General features: G+C 42.2%; 1 protein-coding gene across 9 annotated transcripts in view; it reads left to right on the top strand.

Annotated features, from left to right (window-relative positions):
• Nucleotides 1-16,577, top strand: part of PLPPR1 (phospholipid phosphatase related 1) — a 578,428-nt gene extending 561,851 nt beyond the window's left edge. For all 9 annotated transcript variants that reach the window (XM_087869513.1, XM_087869509.1, XM_087869512.1 and 6 more), the window contains 4 exons: nucleotides 2,055-2,305; nucleotides 5,774-5,950; nucleotides 9,836-9,967; nucleotides 15,444-16,577. In XM_087869513.1, the coding sequence (XP_087725639.1) occupies nucleotides 2,055-2,305; nucleotides 5,774-5,950; nucleotides 9,836-9,967; nucleotides 15,444-15,476 (593 nt within the window). In that variant the 3' untranslated portion in view covers nucleotides 15,477-16,577. The remainder of the gene's footprint in view (nucleotides 1-2,054; nucleotides 2,306-5,773; nucleotides 5,951-9,835; nucleotides 9,968-15,443) is intronic.
• The last annotated feature ends 4,815 nt before the right edge of the window (nucleotides 16,578-21,392 follow it).

Genomic DNA, 21,392 nt, shown 5'->3' with positions numbered 1-21,392 from the left:
GACACACCCACCCTGATCAGAAGCGCTTCTGACAAATAAAATGCCAGAGGAAATTGCTGTCACTTTTCCTTTTTCAAATCATAAATTACCCTAGTTTCCTGGAAGAGTATGCCCAGACAGACTTATTGCCCCCTTGAAAAAGCCAGAGAGACCTGGTCTTTAAGAATCTTGCTTGAAGGTGTAAAAAAAATGTCTAACCATTCAGACTTCCAGAACCTGGGGGTGAAAATCGCCACGAATGATCAATGATTGCATACTGTCAGAGGTCAGACCCTCTGAGCACAAGCCAGCTGATGCTGTTAAAAGAGCCAGTTCTCATTGTGATAAAGCACATTCTGGCAAAGCCACAAAAAAGAAAATTACAGCAATCAATACAGCTCAAAATGAAAACCGGACGAAGGTTCCAGCCAAACTTGTCTTCACTTCTGCTGTAATGGATTACTTTTTGGGTGCTGGTATCAGCACAATTTGCAGATCGAGGACATTGAATATGGGAGTCCAAGTTGGGCAGAAATTTAATTGAAACTATAGCAGATCCTTGACATTTACGAGGGTTAACACTGCCTCTCATACTTGCCAACTTCTCCCATAACTGAGCTGCATTTCAAAATCTTTATCCCTTCCAACAACTTGTACGTAGCTCAGCTCCGCAGCCCCTCTTGATATTTTTAACAGACAATAGTCCACTGATAAGCTATAGCTGTACTGTATAGACTTTGAAAGAGTTCACAGTGAAGCTTCCTATAAGGAATTCTGCTTTACCATGTTCAATCTTATTGGGACTAATCCAGTGGAATTTGTCAGAGGACAGATAAAATCCAGGAAAGATAGACTACCCACAAGATTCTCCGCCAAACAGCAAAGTCAGGGTGGCAGGAAGAGTAATGCCCTAGTGTCCCAAAATGTCTGTATCCTGATCGCTAGAAACTGTGGGTTTGATTCCTTATATGACAAGAGGGAATTTACAGGTGTGATTAAATTCATGCTCTTGAGATGAGGAGATGATCCTGAGTTAGTCAGGTGGACCCAATGTAATCAAAAAGTCCCTATAAGAGGGAAGCAGGAGAATCTGTGTCAAAGAAGGAAGTGTGACAACAGAAGCAGAAGTTGTAGTGATAGGATTACTGGAAGCAGGTCGCAAGACAAGGAATGAAGGCAGCTTAGACACTAGAAAAGGCAAAGTATGAATTCTACCCTCGAGCTTCCAGAAGGAGCACAGCCCTGCCAGCACTCTGATTTTACCCCAGTGAAACCTGTTTTGGACTTGAGACCTCTAGAGCTATAAGAGGGTACACTTGTGTTGTTGTAAGCAGCTCAGTTTGTGGAAACTTGTTACAGCAACGGTCAGCAATGTTTGTCTTTAACACTCGTCCCTTCTCATTTTCTCTGCCCAACATCAAATGAAACATCCAATTCAATCAAGGTTTCTGGAATGGACTTTCTTCTCTCTTTTAAGGATAACTCCCTCACAACTTCATTCACTCTCAGCTGCCATGATGTCATAGAAATCCCCTCAGAGTACTTGCATTTCCAAACAGGACTGGGGAGAATATATTTTCTATGGGAGGGAGGGGGAACTAACTGCTGTTGAGTAGCTACCGGGCACCATAGTGGGTATTTTGGACCTATCCCATGTCATCTTTCCAACTTCTTCATGAGGTATCACTCCCCCCAACCATATTGTGACTGGGGGTCCCAAGGTTCGGGGAAGGCAAATCGCTTATACATGGTGAATGAGTCAGCCATGCTGGGGCTGGATGGAGCCCAAATCGGTAGGACTCCAAAATTCTAGTTCTTTCCATTAGAACATGCTGCTTCTGCCTTACTTATACAAAACAATAAAATGAGAACAGCAGAATGTCTGCATCAGTTTGGAGGAAATAATGATTGGGGAAGCAGGCACCAGTCCCTGCAAAAAATGGAAGTGAGGGGACCGTTTGACTCTGGTGAGATCCTCTTTGATGGGTTGTTGTGGATTCTCACCGCTATGTCTTCTCTCGGGGACAAAACTGTGCCAACGTCACCATTCCTGATCATTTCCAATCTCCTTGTAGGGGTATTTGCCTTCGGACTTTTTGCTACTGACATTTTTGTAAACGCCGGACAGGTGGTCACGGGGCACCTAACGCCATACTTCCTGACAGTGTGCAAGCCGAACTACACCAGTACAGACTGCCGGGCACACCACCAGTTCATCAACAATGGGAACATTTGTACTGGGGACATGGAAGTGATAGAAAAGGCTCGGAGATCCTTTCCCTCCAAACACGCTGCTCTGAGCATTTACTCCGCCTTATATGCCACGGTGAGTATGACAGTTGTGCTGTCACCCCCAAGACCAGCATCTGGCTGGGATGTGAGTCCCTCTGCCCTCTTCACCTTCATTCTCTCATCGCTGTCACTTAGAGTGTTACATGAAACACATGACAGCGTGTTTCTCCTGTACAGCATCACGCGGTTGCCCCCACCCCCCCAACATCCCAGGGTAATATACCGACCTGCCAGAGGCTAATTAATATGGCAATGTTGATAATCTCTTAGTCAAATCTTCCCATTTTACAGATGTGGAAACTGAGGCCCAGAGAAGAGCTGAGAGCCCACAGTTGGAGCTGGGACCCAGGCTCCTGGCACCATATCTGGGATTCTCCCACTGCCCACAACAACACTCTTTGCCAAAGTTCTCATTGGTTCCAGAACAGCACACATTTCTCACACCTGCCTACAAATTTGCAGGTGTGGGCCTTCATGCGCATGGCTGCCTGGGTAGTGCAGCAGACCCGGGATAAAAACACAGCTTTCCTCTGCTCCTCCCGACGCTCTTCCTCTTCATTTAGCCAGAACAGATGGATGATCCTACAAGACCCCCAACGCCCAAAAGCTCCCTTCTCACTGCTCCCCAAATCATACAGGCTTTGATTGCCCCCACTAGCGTATAATGTTCTCTTTACAGTTTTTGCTTTCATTACAGAAAAAACCTAAAGTGCGTCCCACATCTTAAAATACAAGAAACAATGGCGTCCCTTTTATTTCCTTCTCTTTTTTTTTTTGGAAATGACTTCATCTCCCCTTTCTCTGACCTATGCTTCCTTAGAACTAGGAGTATAGAAGTATAGAAGGAATCAGCTCAAAGGCTGGATATCCTATGCCGGTACCTGTGGAAGAGCAACTATTGGTCAAGACCACACCTTTCCTTACTTGCGCTTGTGTTCCTGGTGTGACTAGTCTAGTGATTCTCAGTGAAAGGCAGGGGAAGGAGAAGGCGAGGGAAGACCCCTTTAAAATAATCCATTCTTCCCAGAGGTTCTGAGCAAGACTCACCCCACTTCCCAGGGGAGCAAGTTCCCACCTCGTCCAGTGAGAGTAACTGCACTCTCAGCTGAGAGTCAGCCTCTGATGGGAGAGTGTCCCTGACATCACCTGGATGCATACATTCAAGGTGGAGGGAAGGTGACTGGCTACAGGGCTGGTCTATGAAGTAGTTTAAAATAAACTGCTGAATATTCTCTTTAAAACATGGTTCCTTTGTGTCACATTCACAGGATCACATCTGTAGGATGAATTTGTCAACCACCAATTACCCAAAATTAGCTTTCCTAGTTATTCCTTTAGGTCTACTGTTTAATGAATATGTGATAAAAAATGATTTCAGCTGCCCCCCCATTAAGGAAACATGCATGTAGATAATAGAGAAGCCTCAACTTACAAAACAGATCAATTGTAGCTTGGTAAGCCTTCTTTGCTTTATGATAGATGGATGATAGATGATAGATAGATAGATAGATAGATAGATAGATAGATAGATAGATAGATAGATAGATCGATCGATCAGCAGGCCACATATTTTTAAAACAGAGTTCTCAGGCATTCAGCATATTCTTCAACTTTCAAAATATCCATTTGTTCTAAATTATCTAGAACTGAAGTTATATGAAGCAATGTACTCTTGAACCCTTTTCTGTATATTGATCAAACCCAAGTCACTGCTGTATGAAATTTGCGTAACACCATTATAAGACTAAATCTGTTACTCATAATAATTGTTTCTCATCAAATGAGATATAAATTTCTTTTGAGAAAAAAGAAATCTCACTCAAATGCTGCTGTATCACATGTTTTCAAGGATTCAGATATAATCCAATTCAAATCATGCCCCACAGACGGACTATAATCAGATAAACCCTGATACAAGATTCCAGTTGTGTGAACACTTTTTGAGCCCCTATTATGTGTGAAGTGCTTTCAGAAATTACTCAACAAGGATCTCCTAAGTACTAGTTAATACTGTGAAGAATACTAACCATAAGCCCATGCTCTTAATAGTTTTTAATCTTATAGGAAGTATTTATAAAGGGTATACCTTAAAAAACCCCACAAAAACATAAAATACTCAAGTTAAACATATCTAGTATAGATGTTAAGTAATATTTCCTATACAGTGTCGGAATTGTGTCACAATGTGGTCTCATTTGTGTAACTGATCTAACCACAGTTTTCTGTAGGGCATCTATCACACATAATAGAGAATCCCGTCCACCTGTATTCACACCACTGTTGTGAATTGTGAACTTAGGAAATTAAGTTTCCATGGTTATACTGTAAAATGCATCCATTTGAACTTGTCTGTGCTCAGACCATACAAACACACTATAGAGTATGAGTAGTAGCATCCTGTTTCTCAGAGTTGCAAACTCATTTGTCAAATTTTTAAAGAAATTATGGGATGGATCAGTAATGCCCTCTAGTGGTTTCTTGTAACCATTGCCAAAGGTGATTAACTTAACTTCTTTCAAAGAGGCGCTAGGCCATGAGACGGGCATTTGATAACGAGCCTCTGAAACTTTAAGAGTTTTGGTGATGGGTAGTAAGGAGGGCACGTATTGCATGGTGCACTGGGTGTTATACGCAACTAATGAATCATGGAACTTTACATCAGAAACCATGGATCTACTGTATGGTGACTAACATAATAAAAAAATATTATAATAAAAAAAAAATAAGAGTCTTGCCCCACCCCCCACAATGGACAAGAACAGCCTACATCTCAGGTGTCATAAATTGCATCATCCTTTCCTCAGGTCAGATCTTCCCAACCTTTCGGATGTCGCAGGACCCATAGAAAGGCTCAATATTTTAAAACACGCTAGAGTAACAGCATGGAGCGAGCCCATCCATCCCAGCTGTTCCGAGGAATGTGAGAATCCATTTCCCAGCACAGCTAAAACCTGTTTGTGTGACACACTCATTTGGAAGTTCTACTTCAGTCAATCAATTAACCCATCGATGCTTTTATATTTGTTGCCTACAAGTTCGAAGAATCAGCTAGAACTCTAGGCGACACCAAAAGTGAAATGTATAGCCACTCACCTACACTGGCCTTCACTTCCATAAAATTCATTCTCACAGAAGGTTTATTTGGTAACTGAGATTCTATACGGGTTTCCTAATACCGCAAATGATTCTCGAATTTGTTGCGTAAGAACTGCGCGCTCTAAAGCAGATCTTTACTAAGCAGCCATTCTCTGCATCGCTATTTCTCTTTGCGGGTCCTCTAGAATCCAGAGCAACACGACTCGTGAATGGCTCTTTGTGGTTCTTGCTGCACTCGTTTCCTACCCAGATTCTTTCCTAAGTGACTTAGTGGAATTGTTCTACCAGGCAGTGTGGCCACTTTGGCACGACCCGTGTTTGCCTGCGCTGGTGCGTGTGTGCGCGTGCGCGTGTTTGCCGCGTGCAGGCAGGCTGCCTCTCGCTCACTGGTCTCCGTCCGTTCCAGATGTACATCACAAGCACAATCAAGACAAAGAGCAGTCGGCTGGCTAAACCCGTGCTGTGCCTCGGGACCCTCTGCACCGCCTTCCTGACGGGCCTCAATCGGGTCTCCGAGTACCGGAACCACTGCTCCGACGTGATTGCAGGCTTCATCCTGGGCACCGCTGTAGCCCTGTTTCTGGTGGGTCAGCTTCGCTCTTTCTTTCTCCCCTCGCGTGCCCTCTGAAAGGCTGGGGTCACGGTGAGTCAGGTTAGCCAGACCACAGTGTAAGGCCATGTTCCTCCTGCCCCAGCCTTGTAAGTTGCCATTTTTTCCCAAGGACTGTGCATCGTTTTGCCACAAAAAGGACTTCTAAAGTACCTTTTCTTTCAGGAATCTGATTGCATATTCCCAGGGGGGGTCAGGAAGAGGAATGCCTGGGGCGATGGCTTGCCCCACTTCCTTCAACCCTGGGCTAAGGAGTGAGGCCTGGCCGGCTAGTAATTTGGCCGTACCTTCAAAGCAGTGTTCTTTAAATATTTGCGCAGAAGGTATTGACAGCAGAAGCTAAGTGTTCCTTGAGGCAAGAACGGAAAACAAAGACCACGGTGGAAGCAAGACAGCCCCTTTTCAGGCATCCCCAGAAATTCAGCTCTGGTCTACACTTAAATGTCACACTCAGCAGTATGAAAACCCTCCTCTCATCACACCTGGACTTTACCATCTAAACATGGCTCTTGGGCATCTTATTTCCACTCCAGGTGGCTTCTCAACCACATAGAATAATCTTTCTGGAGGAGTTTTGGTTAATACAGTTTTCTCCATATCTTGACATTTCTGATGATTTTAGTTCCTCCAGTAGACGGGGGCCTTGCCACTCGCTCAACTAGGAGACACCTTTTCATCTGAGTTGGATTAGAAGTGAAGAGGCTAATTTTTATTGTTTTTGTCTTTTTATAGTTTTATTGAAGTATGCTAGGCAGATCGTAAATGGCACATGAAGTGTACAGTTTGGTAAATTTTGACATACAGATACATCCTTCTCTTTCTTCCTTCCTCTGATTCCCAAGCAACCACTGATCTTTCCATCACTCCATCACTCTATATGAGTTTGCGTTTTCTAGAATTTCATATGAATGGAATCATAGAGTCTATATTCTTTTTTTTTTTTTTTTGGTTTCTATTTATTTATTTGACACAGAGAGAGAGAGAACACAAGAAAGAGGAGTGGGACAGGAAGCAGCAGGCTCCCCACTGAGCAGGGAGCCCAATGGGGCTCGATCCCAGGACCCTGGGATCATGAACTGAGCTGAAGCCAGATGCTTAACCGACTGAGCCACCCAGGCGCCCAGAGTCTATATTCATTTTTTCCCCCTTTCACCTGGCATAATTATTTTGAAATTCATCTATTGTGGCATATAACAATAATTCATTTCTCTTTCTTGCTGTGGAATAATTTATTTCAGAGGTATAATTTTTAAATACTCTTCAGGGATTTAAAATATACGCAGGAGGATTTATAGTAAATCAGTAGGCCTGGAGAGTCATATGTTGTGCAGAAAATGAGTCCCCTAGTCATATTCAGCAAGCTTCCCCGAAAAGACAAAAGCCTTCACAGTCTGGATGTCCCTCCTCCCATCCTGCCTACTCTGGTCCAAACCCCCAATTAAGACTGGCATCGCACATAGATGGATTTCATGGTCCTAATTCTTCTTTGTGCTATCCCTCCTCCTTGCCCTTCCCAATGTACAAAATACACCTATGCCTCTCCCAGCCTCTAACTCAGAGTTTTCCAACGTTTTTACCTGCTGAGATACAGAAAATGCTCACATTTACTCAGAACACTGATCTCCCAATGGAGATTAGGAAGCTCCATTTTAATTCAAAATTATTTTTAATGGACCCAGGCTTTCTTTCTAAAGTAAAAGAGAGGACTTCAGTGCAAATTTCCTGTGTGACACTGCAGGAAACACAGTGCTGAGCTGATCCTGAGATGCTTCTACCCCCTAAGGGATGTTTCCCAATGACTGCTTTTTAAAAGAGGGAAAGAGTACAGGAGGCTTCGAGAGAAGAGAGGGTCTTCAAAGACAGATCAGCAGTTCAAATGAAGGCTTGGGCTCAAAAGCCAAATAATTTTGCTGTCCCTCGGTCCTGGAGCCAGCATCCCCAGCTAGAGAGAAAGAGCAGCGCTCACTGTCCCAAGCTACTGCACGAGGTTTTTACAGGACAAAATCTGTGAAATCCTTTGCATTTTCAAAGGACCCATATACAGATTCTGCTTTAGTATTAAACTTGTTTTTTTCCCGTTAACTTGCAGCCCTGTTTCCTACCGCTCAGTTACTGTTTGCTCTGTTACTGGCTTCCAAATTGATGGCAAATGTCAAAACTTGTTTTCCACAAATGGTCTTTACGTAAGACCCAGAACTGAATTGCTCTGGCAAGAGACAGGCCCCACGATCTCCTGCTGTTATCTGCATGTGCCCCTGTATGCACCTCACATGCACTCACACTGAGCTTGGAAATGGGTCTCAGAAGAGACTGGAAGCCCTCCAAAGTGGAGACTTGGAGAGGAGACAGGGAGGCAAGAGTCTGAGAACAGGATACACTTGCAACATATGTGCATTCTTGTTTTGTGTTTCCGATGAAGATGAAATGGAGGGGAGGGGACTATTAATTGAGCAATCACTACATGCCCTACCCTTTATGTACACCAAGTCACGTGCTCCTAGGACAAGCCTACCCATATTCTTACCCTCATTTTATAGGTGAAGAAAGTTAGGCTCAAAAATAAGTAACTTGCCCAATGGCCACCCAACCAATAAGCCATAAATCTGACCTGGGTCTTTCCAACTCCAGCACTCCTACATCTCCCACTTTTCCCATTTCTTGAATGGAGGCAGTTTAAGCAGAGCTGGAGAGTGAGATGGAAGAAAGCCAAGTAGAGAATATTTATACAAATGTTCTGCAGGGTTTGAAGAGTGACAGGAAAGATTGAAAGATGCTGGGTGCCCTGGTGGCTCAGTAAATTAAGCGTCTGCCTTTGGCTCAGGTCATGATCTCAGGGTCCTGGGAGTGAGCCCCACATCGGGCTCCCTGTTCAGAGGGAACCTGCTTCTCCCTCTTCTCCCTGCTCGTGCTCGCTCTTGCTCTCTCTCTCTCAAATAAATAAATAAAATCTTAAAAAAGAAAAAAGCTAATATTTCCTTTTAAAAAAAAGATTCAAAGATACTGGCTATAGAAACAAAGATGCAGAACAAGGGAAGAGAGAGCATGGAAAGAAACAGATAAACTCTTCGAGAGCAAAAGAAACAGAGAAGATGGTAAAGACAGACTCAGTTATGAAGTTTGCCTCAGTAGGAAATAAAGAAAAGTGAGTAGTAATTGAGAGGAAGAGTATTTTAATGGAGGCAATAGAAGGAAAGTGACACTGAATTATTTAATCTCAGGTAAATAGTAGTCATATCATTTAGGGATGGTCATCTTGGGCAGGAGGTAAAGACTAGCTCACATTGATTATTTGCTATGAGTTTGGCACTTGTGAAGAGGCAGAATAAGGTAGTGGTATGATTAAGGGGCTACAGAGTTAAAATCTGTGTGTGACCTTGGGCAAATTACCTAACTTCAACGTGCCTCGTTATCTAAGCTCCTAGATGATAATAGGACCTCCCTTGTAAGACTGTTGAGTGGATTACATGCAGGAAGGCAAAATTCTCAGGACAATGCCAGACATAGAGGGGCCCTCAGTAAATGTTAGTGTTATTATGAGGTGGTTTACATTCATTGTGTCTTTTAATCACTACAAATCTGTGAGAGAGGTGTTGTTATTTCCATTTTACAGATGGGAAAACAGGCTCAGTGGGTGGGTTGGTTATCACCAGCCGTGTGGTGATCAGTCAGATGCTTCGTCAGCCCTTAGAGGCGTTCAGCAAACACCTAGACTACGCCCAAGGTCGTCCCTACCCACTGGCTCAAAGGGAAAAAGTCATGATGGCAATGACATTCTAGGGGCAAGGCCTGCGGTGCTCCGACATGGCTAGGCATTGATGGCTGCAATCTGACCCCAGGCTTTTCCCCCTCATCCTGCAGGGAATGTGCGTGGTCCATAACTTCAAAGGAACACAAGGATCTCCTTCCAAACCCAAACCCGAGGATCCCCGTGGAGTACCCCTCATGGCTTTCCCAAGGATAGAAAGCCCTCTGGAAACCTTAAGTGCACAGGTATAGTAAAGTGGGTTTAGCCAACCAAACCCACGCGCTCAAGGCCTGTTATCTTGGGAGGTAAACTAATCAGTTCTTCTACTGGAAGCAGGATACCACTGAATCCACTCAGCACTAAGAAAAATCTGGTGTAAAGGTTTCAAGAACTTCAAGCTTCTCTCAATTTGTCCTGTGTTTATTCTAGGGCTTGGCAATCGTAAATCTTCAGGAAGTCCTTAATAATGTCTAACTTAAACCCCAGCTGCTTTAAGACACCTTGACCTGCTACATAGCACCACACTTATGAAATTTGGACCAATTGTATGAGAGGCCAATTTGGTTTGGTAATTAGGATAATATTGGGAAAGAGAAAGGTTTTATTACATTCTTGATAGATATAGACTGAAAGCATTTTAAAAGGTGATGACTAAGTGTCCTTTGGGGTCTATTTTGATGACCACAATCCAAAAATTCAATGTAACCATACACAGTGGCCACTTATTTACATCAGGGCCTTGTTTTGTGTCAGATAACAGAAAATAAGTAGCCACCTAGTCCTTACTCAAAGAACCCGCCGATAATCAGGCAGGCGGATATAAATGAGGAATCATAATGGGGCATGCTGGATCAGAGGTCCACAAAGTGCTTTGTGAGTGCAAATGAAGAAAACAAGATGTACTGTCTGAGAAGACAGGAAAAGCCATGGGGGCTTGCCACCTGAAGGTGGCCTTAAAGGTGACCTCCAACACTGATTTTTGCCCGGACAGTTGCCAGGTGCTTCACAAATACATCCTTATTTGAACAAACACCTTTGAATTCGTAGGAGGATTCCCATTTCACAAATAAAAAATAGGAATCTGAAAATGGCAATGTTCAATTAAGTTGCCCGAGGCCACATAGCCTGCCAGTGGGAGAGCTGAGCCAAGTGGTTCTTTAGACAGAGAATGGGGATAACCAACAACGAACCAGGATTTTCACTGTCAGGCCACTTGGCTAAAATGTTTTTCTGTAATCATCTATTTATCTTAAAATCTTCTTTATATTTATATTCTTACAAAACCATTTTTATAGATAGTACAATGGAAAAGCAAATCATCTCCCACTGGAATTCTCATGTACTCCATATCATGAGAATACAAAATAGTATTTTTATCTGTTTAAAGATTTTTAGCTATCAGTCATCTCTCTGAGATGAACTGTCCTAGTTCTATTTCTTTTCACATTTAATGAAGTCTTTCTAATTTTATGAGCAAGAAAAACAACACAATAAAGCTACTTCTATCTCGGGGAAACTAGGGCTCTCCGTGAAACCCCATGCCAAGTATTTTGTTTGTTTTCCCTTAACCTGTATTAAGGTGAAAATTTGGACTTGGTATAATGAGAAAGAACGCACTGAAAAATGTATTACTGGCTCATTGATAGACGGCCTGTTGATGCAGATTGAATGATAAGGTGGCTAAACCGTGATCCCTAGTAATGAAACAGTGAGACAGACTCCCTCTGGTCTTCCCTATCTACTTATGTTACTATTACCTGATAAGATCAGAGCGGTTCCCTCTACTTTTGAGGTGAAGCAACTGAAGACAAAGGTGAGTTTTAAAAACAAACAAATATTTACTGAGTTCCACAAACATGGCAGCATCTGTGTTCTTTGAAATGCTGCCTACCTTGCCTTGACCATCCTGGCTTAAGGCCACCCCCTTTCCACCCCAGGCTTCTCCCAACACTGCTCAAGCACTACCCCCTGTTGGAAACCTTCTCTGTCTGTTTTGTTCCTCAGAACAATTAATAGTTGACCCTCCAGGTCAGAGAGACATCTGGGCCATATTTTGGGGGGTTCCACTTACATTGAAAAATGAAATGCCAAACAGAGTTTCAAAAACTGATCTTCCACAAAATAGATAAAAGAGTCCTTCAAAATATCTACTATTATTCACTACAGGCAGTAGGTGAGCTTCTTTCACATCTGTCCATGTGTCTTTATTTCCATGTCTGTCACCCCGTCTGGTTACGATGAGGTCTTCTCTGCATACGCAGCCCTTTGCGTGATTGTCCTGCCCAATGGATGCCAATAGTGTCCCTTCATCTCTGCCCCTCCCCCCAAGAACTTGGAGATCTTTGAGGATCTGAACACTATGAACCAGGTCTTATTTACTCTCCGTACTTCCTGCGGTTCGCTAGGTGTGAAACGAATATTTGATGGATAGAGGCAAGCCAGAACCAAAACCTGAACTAAATACTTGAGACAAAACCAAGAACCTAAAATCAGACCATAGCCACTATCTGAACCTCCAAAGAAAATAGAAATTAATAAGAAACAACCAGACTTCTGCAGGCTCGTCAAAGTAAAGCTATAGGATGCTGGAGAGTACACTTCTCGAGCGATGCCTTCCACACCAACTGTAGAAGACTCAAGTAGCAAAGCATCCGCTTTTAGTATCAAGTGTCTCCACGTGTAGTTAGGATGATTACACTCTTTATTTGTTGGCCAAGAAAAGAAAATTAGCATTTATTGCAAGCGATCACATTCAGTCCTCACAACCATCCTGCAACTGGTATTGTTAATTGTTTTGTAGATGAAGTCAGTAAAACACAAAGAATTTAAGAAACATGCCCAAGGTCACCAAGGCAAAATTAAAACAGGCCCATCTAATTCTAAAGGCCCTACTCAATGTACTATACCACACAGCCTGGCATTCCATTCAAGGAAAATTCCATCTGGAAATCTTTTGTTTTTTATACTTTTTAAAAAAATTTTTTATAATAATATTTTTTATTATGTTAGTCACCATACAGTACATCCCCATTTTTTGATGTAAAGTTCCATGATTCATTACCTGCGTATAACCCCCAGTGCACCATGCAATACGTGCCCTCCTTACTACCCATCACCAGCCTATCCCATTCCCCCAGCCCCCTCCCCTCTGAAGCCCTCAGTTTGTTTCCCAGAGTCCATAGTCTCTCATGATTCATTCCCCCTTCTGATTACCCCCCCCCCTTTCTTTATCCCTTTCTTCTCCTACCAATCCTCCTACTTCTTATGTTCCATAGATGAGGGAAACCATATGATAATTGTCTTTCTCTGCTTGACTTGTCTACATCTCTTAGCATTCAAAGGAAACATACAGTACAGGATAGTGTGTTTGAACTGAGCTACTGATCTTCCAAAATAAATATGCCCTGTGTTTTCTCCTGGCGACAAGAACTCTCTGTGCAACACCAACACCTGTGTTTTCTATTGGAAGATGCCTCCTTTGTAATTTCTGGGATAGACCCATCTTCCCAGGAAGAAAAACTTTGGGGATCTGAGAGAAAATATGAATCTTTCTTCAGAGCACGCATTCAGACATGTGAAATCCATCCCATTGTTCAAGATACTCAAAGAGAAGACTGGATGGGAGGGGACCTGGTCACCCTCCTTTCCCTCCTCCCAAGACCTTCTTTCTTTCCCTTTTGCCCCATGGAGCCCCCGGAGCTCCAGTGCTTTTTCTTCCTCTCTAAAACATCAACTCAGATTTGAATATTTGTCTTCTGTGATTCCCCTTAGCATAGTCGATTGAGACAGGTGCACTTTCTAAAATCTTTCCCAAGTACTGAAGAAAAACCATAGCATAAGTAAATATAGAATCCAACAAACCAGAAATGGTCAGGTTTCCAAAGCATGATCTTGTGGTCCTGTAGAGTGAGTGTGATCTCACATAGACCCCGTTCCAGGAAGCCACAGAGTCATTGTGATCCTAAAGAGACGGGCGTGGAATTCTCCGTGTTCCGCATCCCCCTGCCCACATGCACCCGAGCAGTCACTCTTAGTGCTGAGCAACTGTGTGCCTGTCAAACATAGTTTATGTTAACAAAGGAGAGGAAACAGTTATATTAATTCACTCTGGGTTGGTATAAGGTCTCTCAATGTCTCCAGATTTGAGGAGGGGGAGACATTTTTTTTCTTTAGCAGAAAAAGAATCCAATTTATGCTGAGACCCAGATGCCTGGGACCTTACTCCAGAAGGTTCTAATTCAGCAATTCTGAGGTAAAAGAAGATTTATAGTTAAGAAAATATTCCCAGAGGAATTCTAATGCCCCTCCCCCCCGATTTGAAACTAGTGATACTTTGTATACAAAGTAGACTTTGTATTAAATAGAAAAAAAGACCTGGAAAGTTAAAGAGATCTGCCTGAAGTGACCCATGTAGTTACCTTCAGCTGTTGAATTACTTTATCTTTACCACTTAGTCTCAAATAGAATCTTATACACATGTGAATGACCAAAGTATTGACCATAGAAGTTTTTTCAGAAAGGACGCGTATTATAAAAGTAAAAACACAAAAGGAAAAGTTGTTTTTCACATAATTATGGCAAGAAATACATCAAGCTCTAGTTTTCACAAATACAGCAGATAAAAGTACCTTGAAAAACAAACTACTCCATTTCTAAAAAGAATAGTTGAGCTCTCAGGAATATACTGTAAGTCTCTAGTGTCCTAAAAACAAACTGGAATCAAGAAACCCATGATAATCAAATCTAACACCACAGTTTCTTCTGTTTCTTGTCCCCATGGATTGGGGGTTTTAAGTTCAAACGAAAGAGGAAATGTTGGGTCTGCAAAAAGTGGGTCCTGTATATTCAAGTTATATAAACAAAAGGTAGGGGTTGTATAAACACGCTGTACATGCAAAAATTGATAGAGTTACAAGGGAAAGGGACAAAGCTACAATCATAGTACAAATTGTAACACATTTTTAATTAATAAGCAAACGAAATATAGTGAAGATAGAGATGATTAGTAAGGTTGATCAAATGTGCATTATATATAACCCTCAAAACACATGAAATATTATGAAAATAAACCACAGAGAAGTCTCAAGAAATCATACAGTATCTGTATCACACAGATTACATTCTCTAGAAAAAAAATTGAAATTACCTACACCTAAAAAGAAAACACTCTATACATTTGAAAATATTAAACTCATTTCTATATAGCTCATGACTCAAAGAATAAATCATACAGAAATTTTTCAAAAATTAGAATCATTTGATATTAAAACACTACATTAAAAATGTGGGATGCACTAAAGTTACTTTGAGATCCTTAAATGTTTCTATTAGAAACTGGTTGAGTAAATAAAATATAAGACAATTATATAGAGACCAAGTTTAGTTGAAGAAATCATTTTATTTTGGTTGAAAAATCAGGGAAGATTTAGGGGCACTGGCTGGCTCAGTCAGTAGAGCATGCGACTCTTGCTCTCAGGGTCGTGAGTTTCAGTTCCACATGGGGTGTAGAGATTACTTAAATTAATAAATAAAAACTTTGAAAAATATATCAGGGAAGATAGAGGAGGTGACAATTTGTGGGGCCTTGGAAGAGCATTTCAGGGAGAGGGAACAGCCTATGCAAAGCCGGAGATAAGAGCGCAAGGGCACAGCCTGGGAAGAGTGAGCGCGCACGTGAGTCAGTCAGCCCAACTCTGAGACTGCATCTGCTTGTCTTTGCAGAACCACTCTGCCTCCATGACCGAAGTCACCTGAGACAGCTGAGGTGTCACAAGCTGTTTTTTTTTTATCACCCTCCAATTCGATACTTCAAGACACACAGTTACTTGATGTCAAACTGTGAAGACAAGTATTATGTTTATCTAGTTAGAGGCTAATGTTTTGTACATTTTTTGTATGAGGAAGTGATGTAGCTTGCCCTGATTTTTTTTTTTTTTTTGGTCAGCTTTAATATATTTATGCCAGAATTTTAAACCAACAAAATTTTCTTCTTGTTCCAGTGTGCATTGAAGAACCACATTGATTCAATGATTGACGTTGTTTTGTGATATTTGTACACAAACCTTCTTTTCTCAGTTTTATAGGCACAGAAATAAAATGGATATAACAGTTCACTTTAACCCTTTATTACCATACTTGTTGCCTCCTCCAGAACTTTTGAATTTTAATGAAAGTTAACTTTTGAGTTGCAGGGAGGGCAATGTTGGTTAATGGTAAATCTCAAAATCAATGGTGCAGAGAGAAATATTCCTTTCTAAAAGAACTTTGTGTCCTTGTCTCTTAACCTGTTTTGTATTCTAAGTTAAAGTAATATATTAATGAAGTCACTTACTTATCTAAACAAGTGGCAGAGACTCCTGGATTTGAGGGGTGTTGGGACTATATGGTTCTCTCTTCGATAACGGCTTCTCCCGTCTAAGAAACTCAAGGTCTTTCTGGAATCGTGTCCTTGGGCTGGCAGGTGACACTGCAGACTTCTTTCCAAAAAGCAACCTGTACCGGTCTCCCCTGTCAACTCAACAGTTTTGTATATCGTATTGTATGGACTTTATATGAAAATGAATATTTTACACTTTGCACAGTATTATTTTACAGAAAGGGTATCCGAGCATCTACAACCTAGAGCCCCAGAGCAACAGCTCGACTTTGTGGCTTTTAATTGTTCTAGAATTTTAACTGCATCTCATTTTTCTAGCATGGTAATAACTAACGTGTACCTCCTTTGAGAGAAGGAGCTCCCTTGTCTGTACCTATCAGAATGTTTTCTTGACACCTTCCATGTTGGCTCTTCTTAGCTTTTTTTTGTACATATTTTTTTTTTCTAAAGAGAAGAAAGAAAAATTATCACAAAATGTATTCTGGCTCATGTCGTTTGTTTTAAGCTTCATCCGCTGGGCAAAGGTATTTGTAGAGTCGCAATGAAGTGGACTCAGTAAATGTTTATACTTTTTAGCTCCGTGCCCGCTGAGATGAGTCATGCTAGAGGCATGACTGTAGGTCCTTTCATGGGCGAGTATGTGAGTGAGTGAGTGAGTGAGTGAGTGAGTGAGTGTGAGGAGGGGGTGTGTGGGTGTGTGTAGGCAAAATTGAAAAATTTTTGAAATTATTAGGACACTTGGAAACACAGCCTGCAGGCCTAACAAGCGACCTTGGTTTTCAGCCTGCCAATATTGAGTTGTCAATAAAAAGTTAGTCGTTTTTAGGAACAAAACTTACCTCTGCTAAATAAAGCTTTGCCTGCTCTCTCATCTCATCCTGGCCTGAAGTTATTTACATTTCCACGCACACACTTTCGCATACACCTGAGTGCTGTCTGGCTGATGACGTTGGGCAGGCAAGGAAGGAAAGGGTGCTGAAAGCTCTGTTCATCCCAGATGCTGTGCCACATGCTTTCACGGACATAATCCAGTTGTTCTTGAGACAGCCCAGGGAAGCTGGGACGACCCCGAGGCCGTGCTGTACATGTCTGCACTGGCATTAGAATCCAGGTCTTCCTGACGCCTCTACAAGAAGCTGCCTTTGAACCAAGGCTGCGTCTTTTCAAAGTTTTTCAACCTGATGCCCTTGCTCAGATGGCTCAGGGGATGGTGTCAGTAGGAAAAGCACAACATGAGAAAGATGCGTTCTGCTCATGAGAAGGAACAATTTGCGGCTCGGAGCTCTCCACTTTGTACAAGCTACCTAAGCATGATGTTGCCCAATTTCTGAATGATTCATTTTCTTTTCTTTTTTTTTTTTTAAGATTTTATTTATTTATTTGACAGAGACAGACAGCCAGTGAGAGAGAGAGAACACAAGCAGGGGGAGTGGGAGAGGAAGAAGCAGGCTCCCAGCGGGAGAGCCTGATGTGGGGCTCGATCCCAGAACGCTGGGATCACACCCTGAGCCGAAGGCAGACGCTTAACGACTGTGCCACCCGGGCGCCCCTGAATGATTCATTTTCTAAACAGATTTTAGGATTTTTTTTTTTTTAAATAACAGCAGTGAGGGCTTGATTTTATTTTCTTGTTCATGGTAAGACATTTTGAAAAATGCTGGCAGGCTTTATTGATTTTACATTACCCATTTCTCATCACGGTGAGAGGCCATTTAAATGTGTGACTACCAGGTGGTATTTCCAAGAACATAAGTCAAGTGGACTTACGAGTGAGCGTTATCCTTCTACTTTCCTTTCTGGTTTCCATCTGGAAAGACCTCTCGAATGTTACAAGAGCTCTAGCCACAGACTCTAGTTTCCTAGTCTTGGGCTTGGGGAGTATTGGCACAGGACTGAGTCAAGCTCCAGAGGACACCACACTGTGACGCTTGGAAATGAGGGGCCTCTCTGGGCTCACATCCCTGGGACTATGGAGCTAGTCTGATTCCTTCCAGTATGCCACGGCAACCTTAGCATTGTCCCTAATTAGCCCCAAGTCACTTCACAGACCTCAAGTTGATCTTTCAAGCCTGCCACTTGAGATCTATTGCTCTGGGCTAGGGACCCCTTCATGTGGGCCTTCTACCAAAGACAAAGCCCTGTCTAAATAGGATGAGTGGTCACTATAACCTCAGAATGAAAGCTGTAATGAGCTTTTCCTCTTTTTAAGGAAAGCCCAGAGGAGCCTGTGCAGTCTGACCCCCTGTAAGAGGGGGAAGAGGGAAAGAACAAAAGAAAGGCTAAGGGAGCCTGTTGACCTGAACAACTTCACAGGGCAAATAACTAAAGTTTGTCAACTAGATGGATTCCAAACACCCTCCTAACTTGGCTAAAGGAGACAATGACTCATTTGAAGATCAAGAGAATTTGAATGGAGCCAGCAGGTAGTTGAAAGATAAAGTATATTTAGATGAGGAATGATAAGGAGGAGGAAAGGCACTCAAGAACCTGTGGGTGCCTCTCCTGGACAATGCTGAAGATCTCCCTATCAAGCTGTGATAGAAGGGCTGTATGTTGCCCTTCTGAGTCAGAAAATGCAAACAGGCATGATACCACACTCCGAAAGAGAGGGAGTGGGTAAAATGGGATGATTTAAAGAGCAGAAGAACAAGGAGTGGCCTTTTTGTTTCAAAATATTGGCTTGATTTCCCTATTCTATGCAACTACACTGTCAAGGGTGCTAAATATCTTGGAGGCAAACACATGAAATACCAGATTGCCCCAGTTTGTTTTAAGGAATAGGGTTGCAGTAAGGCTGTTACACTATGCCTGCCCTGCTGAATTCAAGATGTGTACCAGAACTAGTCTGTCATTTACTGTCATCCTCTGTACCGATTGCCACGGGAATTGTGTAGTGAGCACCAAGGCCCTTGCTTGCATCCTAGTTCTTCATCCAGACGTCCCACGATCGAGCGATACGTTCATGGATATCCCAGGATCAATTGACATATTCATACTCTACTCTCCAGCCCATTGACCCCTGTGGAGCCCAGTTAACTGCACACACAATTCTAAAATTAGAAATGACTCTGCCTTGGAAAGCAGCATTTATACCTCTCGAAGCTGGTGCCTCTGTCCTCGGGCTGGCTTGTGAATTTGGGTATCCTGTGTGTGTTAGCATCTATAAAAGGTTACAATCTAGGGCCTTCCATGAAACCAAGTAAACCCATGTGCAGAGTGAAGAATGAGGTGAATGTGAAGCTCTTTTCCTTAAAGACAGTCTCTTTAAAAAAGAGATGTGCTTACTTTGCCCTATTAACTTTAAAGGAAGTTCCATTTACCAAGTTATCTCAAATATTTTGAAACGGAGAACAGCTCTTCTTTTGGGATAGCAATGTTTAATGTTACATAAAGTCATTTCTCCAGTGAATCATCCTGTAAAATAATTCCTTCCTAGTTTGAAAGGATGTCCTGCAGAATTTCAGAACTCAGTAAATCCAGGCTCACTAGACTCACATAGACTCATCATGCATAACTGTGTACAAAACATTTACAACTTCCCCTTCTCCTGCCCCCTCTTTGAAGCCAGAGTTTCTGCCTCTGTAGGGACCACACAGCTAAGTAGTTGCTCACTGGGGCATTTCTTCCATCTTGTTCTTCCGCAGCCACAGGGGTAAAGTGTAAAGCTAGGCAGGTGCACCTGCACCCCAGCTGCCTATTGTCTGGGTAACTTCTCTCTAGTCCAGGTCTAGGGCTAATCAACGAAATAGTCACCAGTTGTGAATTAACTCACCGTTAGAGGGATTTTTAGTTGTTTGACCACCTTAAAAAATAGATTCTTGTACCTTTGGTAAGATCGGTCATACCAAGATCCACTGGATATGTATTAATGAATCTACCACTCTCTGCTGAAATCACTGATTCTGGTGAACTTATAGCGATTTTATCACCATGACATTTGCCTCATTGGCATGAAGTTGGAGTCTGTTTAAAAAACGTCCTTATTGAATGATAAAGCCCAGTGGACCTGATACGTGTTTCTACAGGATTCTCAATGATGTGTCCCTTCATTAGCCTTACTCCTTCTTATTTTTATAGCATCTTTGTTCTAGGAACTTCAAAAGAAAAAAAAAAAAACTTTGAGCTGCAGTTCAAATGCCAAAGCTCTGTGATGCCTTCCCTGGATACCGAGGACAGAATTATTACCACCACCACCACGTGATCACCACAGGGTTTATAGGAGCTTCAGCACAACTGGTGGGGAAGGGGATGTCAAGGCAAGGAGGATATGGTCTCTGATTCAACCTGATCACTCAGGCAGGATTCTCAGGATGGAAGGTCACCACATCAGGTCTGGATCACAGCCTTGCAGGCCTGAAATCAGGCTCTGACTTCCACAAAGATTATTTTAGTCATTCCTTTGTGACAGACTCTTAGTCATTGAATATAGCAGCATAAAAAATTTAATCTATTTCTCTGCAAAAATATTTTCTAAACCCAATCTGAACTTCCTAATGAGCCTCTCTATTCCACTGAATAGAGGGGGGAAAATTCTATTTTCCAATGAAGAGTAATTTCGTCTCTTCCAGTTAAACCAGGTTCTTTAGGATAAAATCAGTTCCTTTGGGGGACATTAACTCTTCCCTTCTTTTCATGTGATTCTTGTAACAATCCTAAAACTCTCCCAAGGCAAGCAGATGAAAGCACAGGGGAAAAGGAGCAAGGAAAAGCAGAGAAAATCAAGTAAATACGTTTTAAAATATTATTTCTATCGTATTGTGCATAAACTAAAAAATCAGTTAATAATGGTGGAATCATTACTCTCTGGTGTCTAGAATGTGACATCTCCTACCCATACTGCATCTTGTAATTAGGATGTCTAGAAAATCATCTTATTGGTTAAAATGTTGCTTGGTGAGCATGAAATCCCAAACAAAATGTTGACTAGTGGGGGCACCTGGGTGGCTCAGTCGTTAAGCATCTGCCTTCGGCTCAGGGCATGATCCCAGAGTCCTGGGATCGAGCCCCACATCAGGCTCCTCTGCTGGGAGTCTGCTTCTTCCTCTCCCACTCCCCCTGCTGGTGTTCCCTCTCTCGCTGGCTGTCTCTCTCTCTGTCAAATAAATAAATAAAATCTTTTAAAAAAACGTTGACTAGTGTATACGGTTATTTCAATAAGACATGAGAAAAGCCTACTAACACAGCCCTACTCTGATAGCCAAGATGATTTTTCTGTAGTTGACTGAACTAGATTTTTTTTCTGTTAGTGGGTTTTCTTCTTTGTCACAGTTTTTCTCATTCAGGGCAATGCTGAA

Source organism: Ursus americanus, chromosome 18 (genome assembly GCF_024610735.1).
Source record: "Ursus americanus isolate L20-20 chromosome 18, mUrsAme1.1.p, whole genome shotgun sequence".
Taxonomy (NCBI): Eukaryota; Metazoa; Chordata; class Mammalia; order Carnivora; family Ursidae; genus Ursus; species Ursus americanus.
Note: the sequence above shows the minus strand (reverse complement) of the source record. Positions and strands in the feature narration are given on the sequence as shown.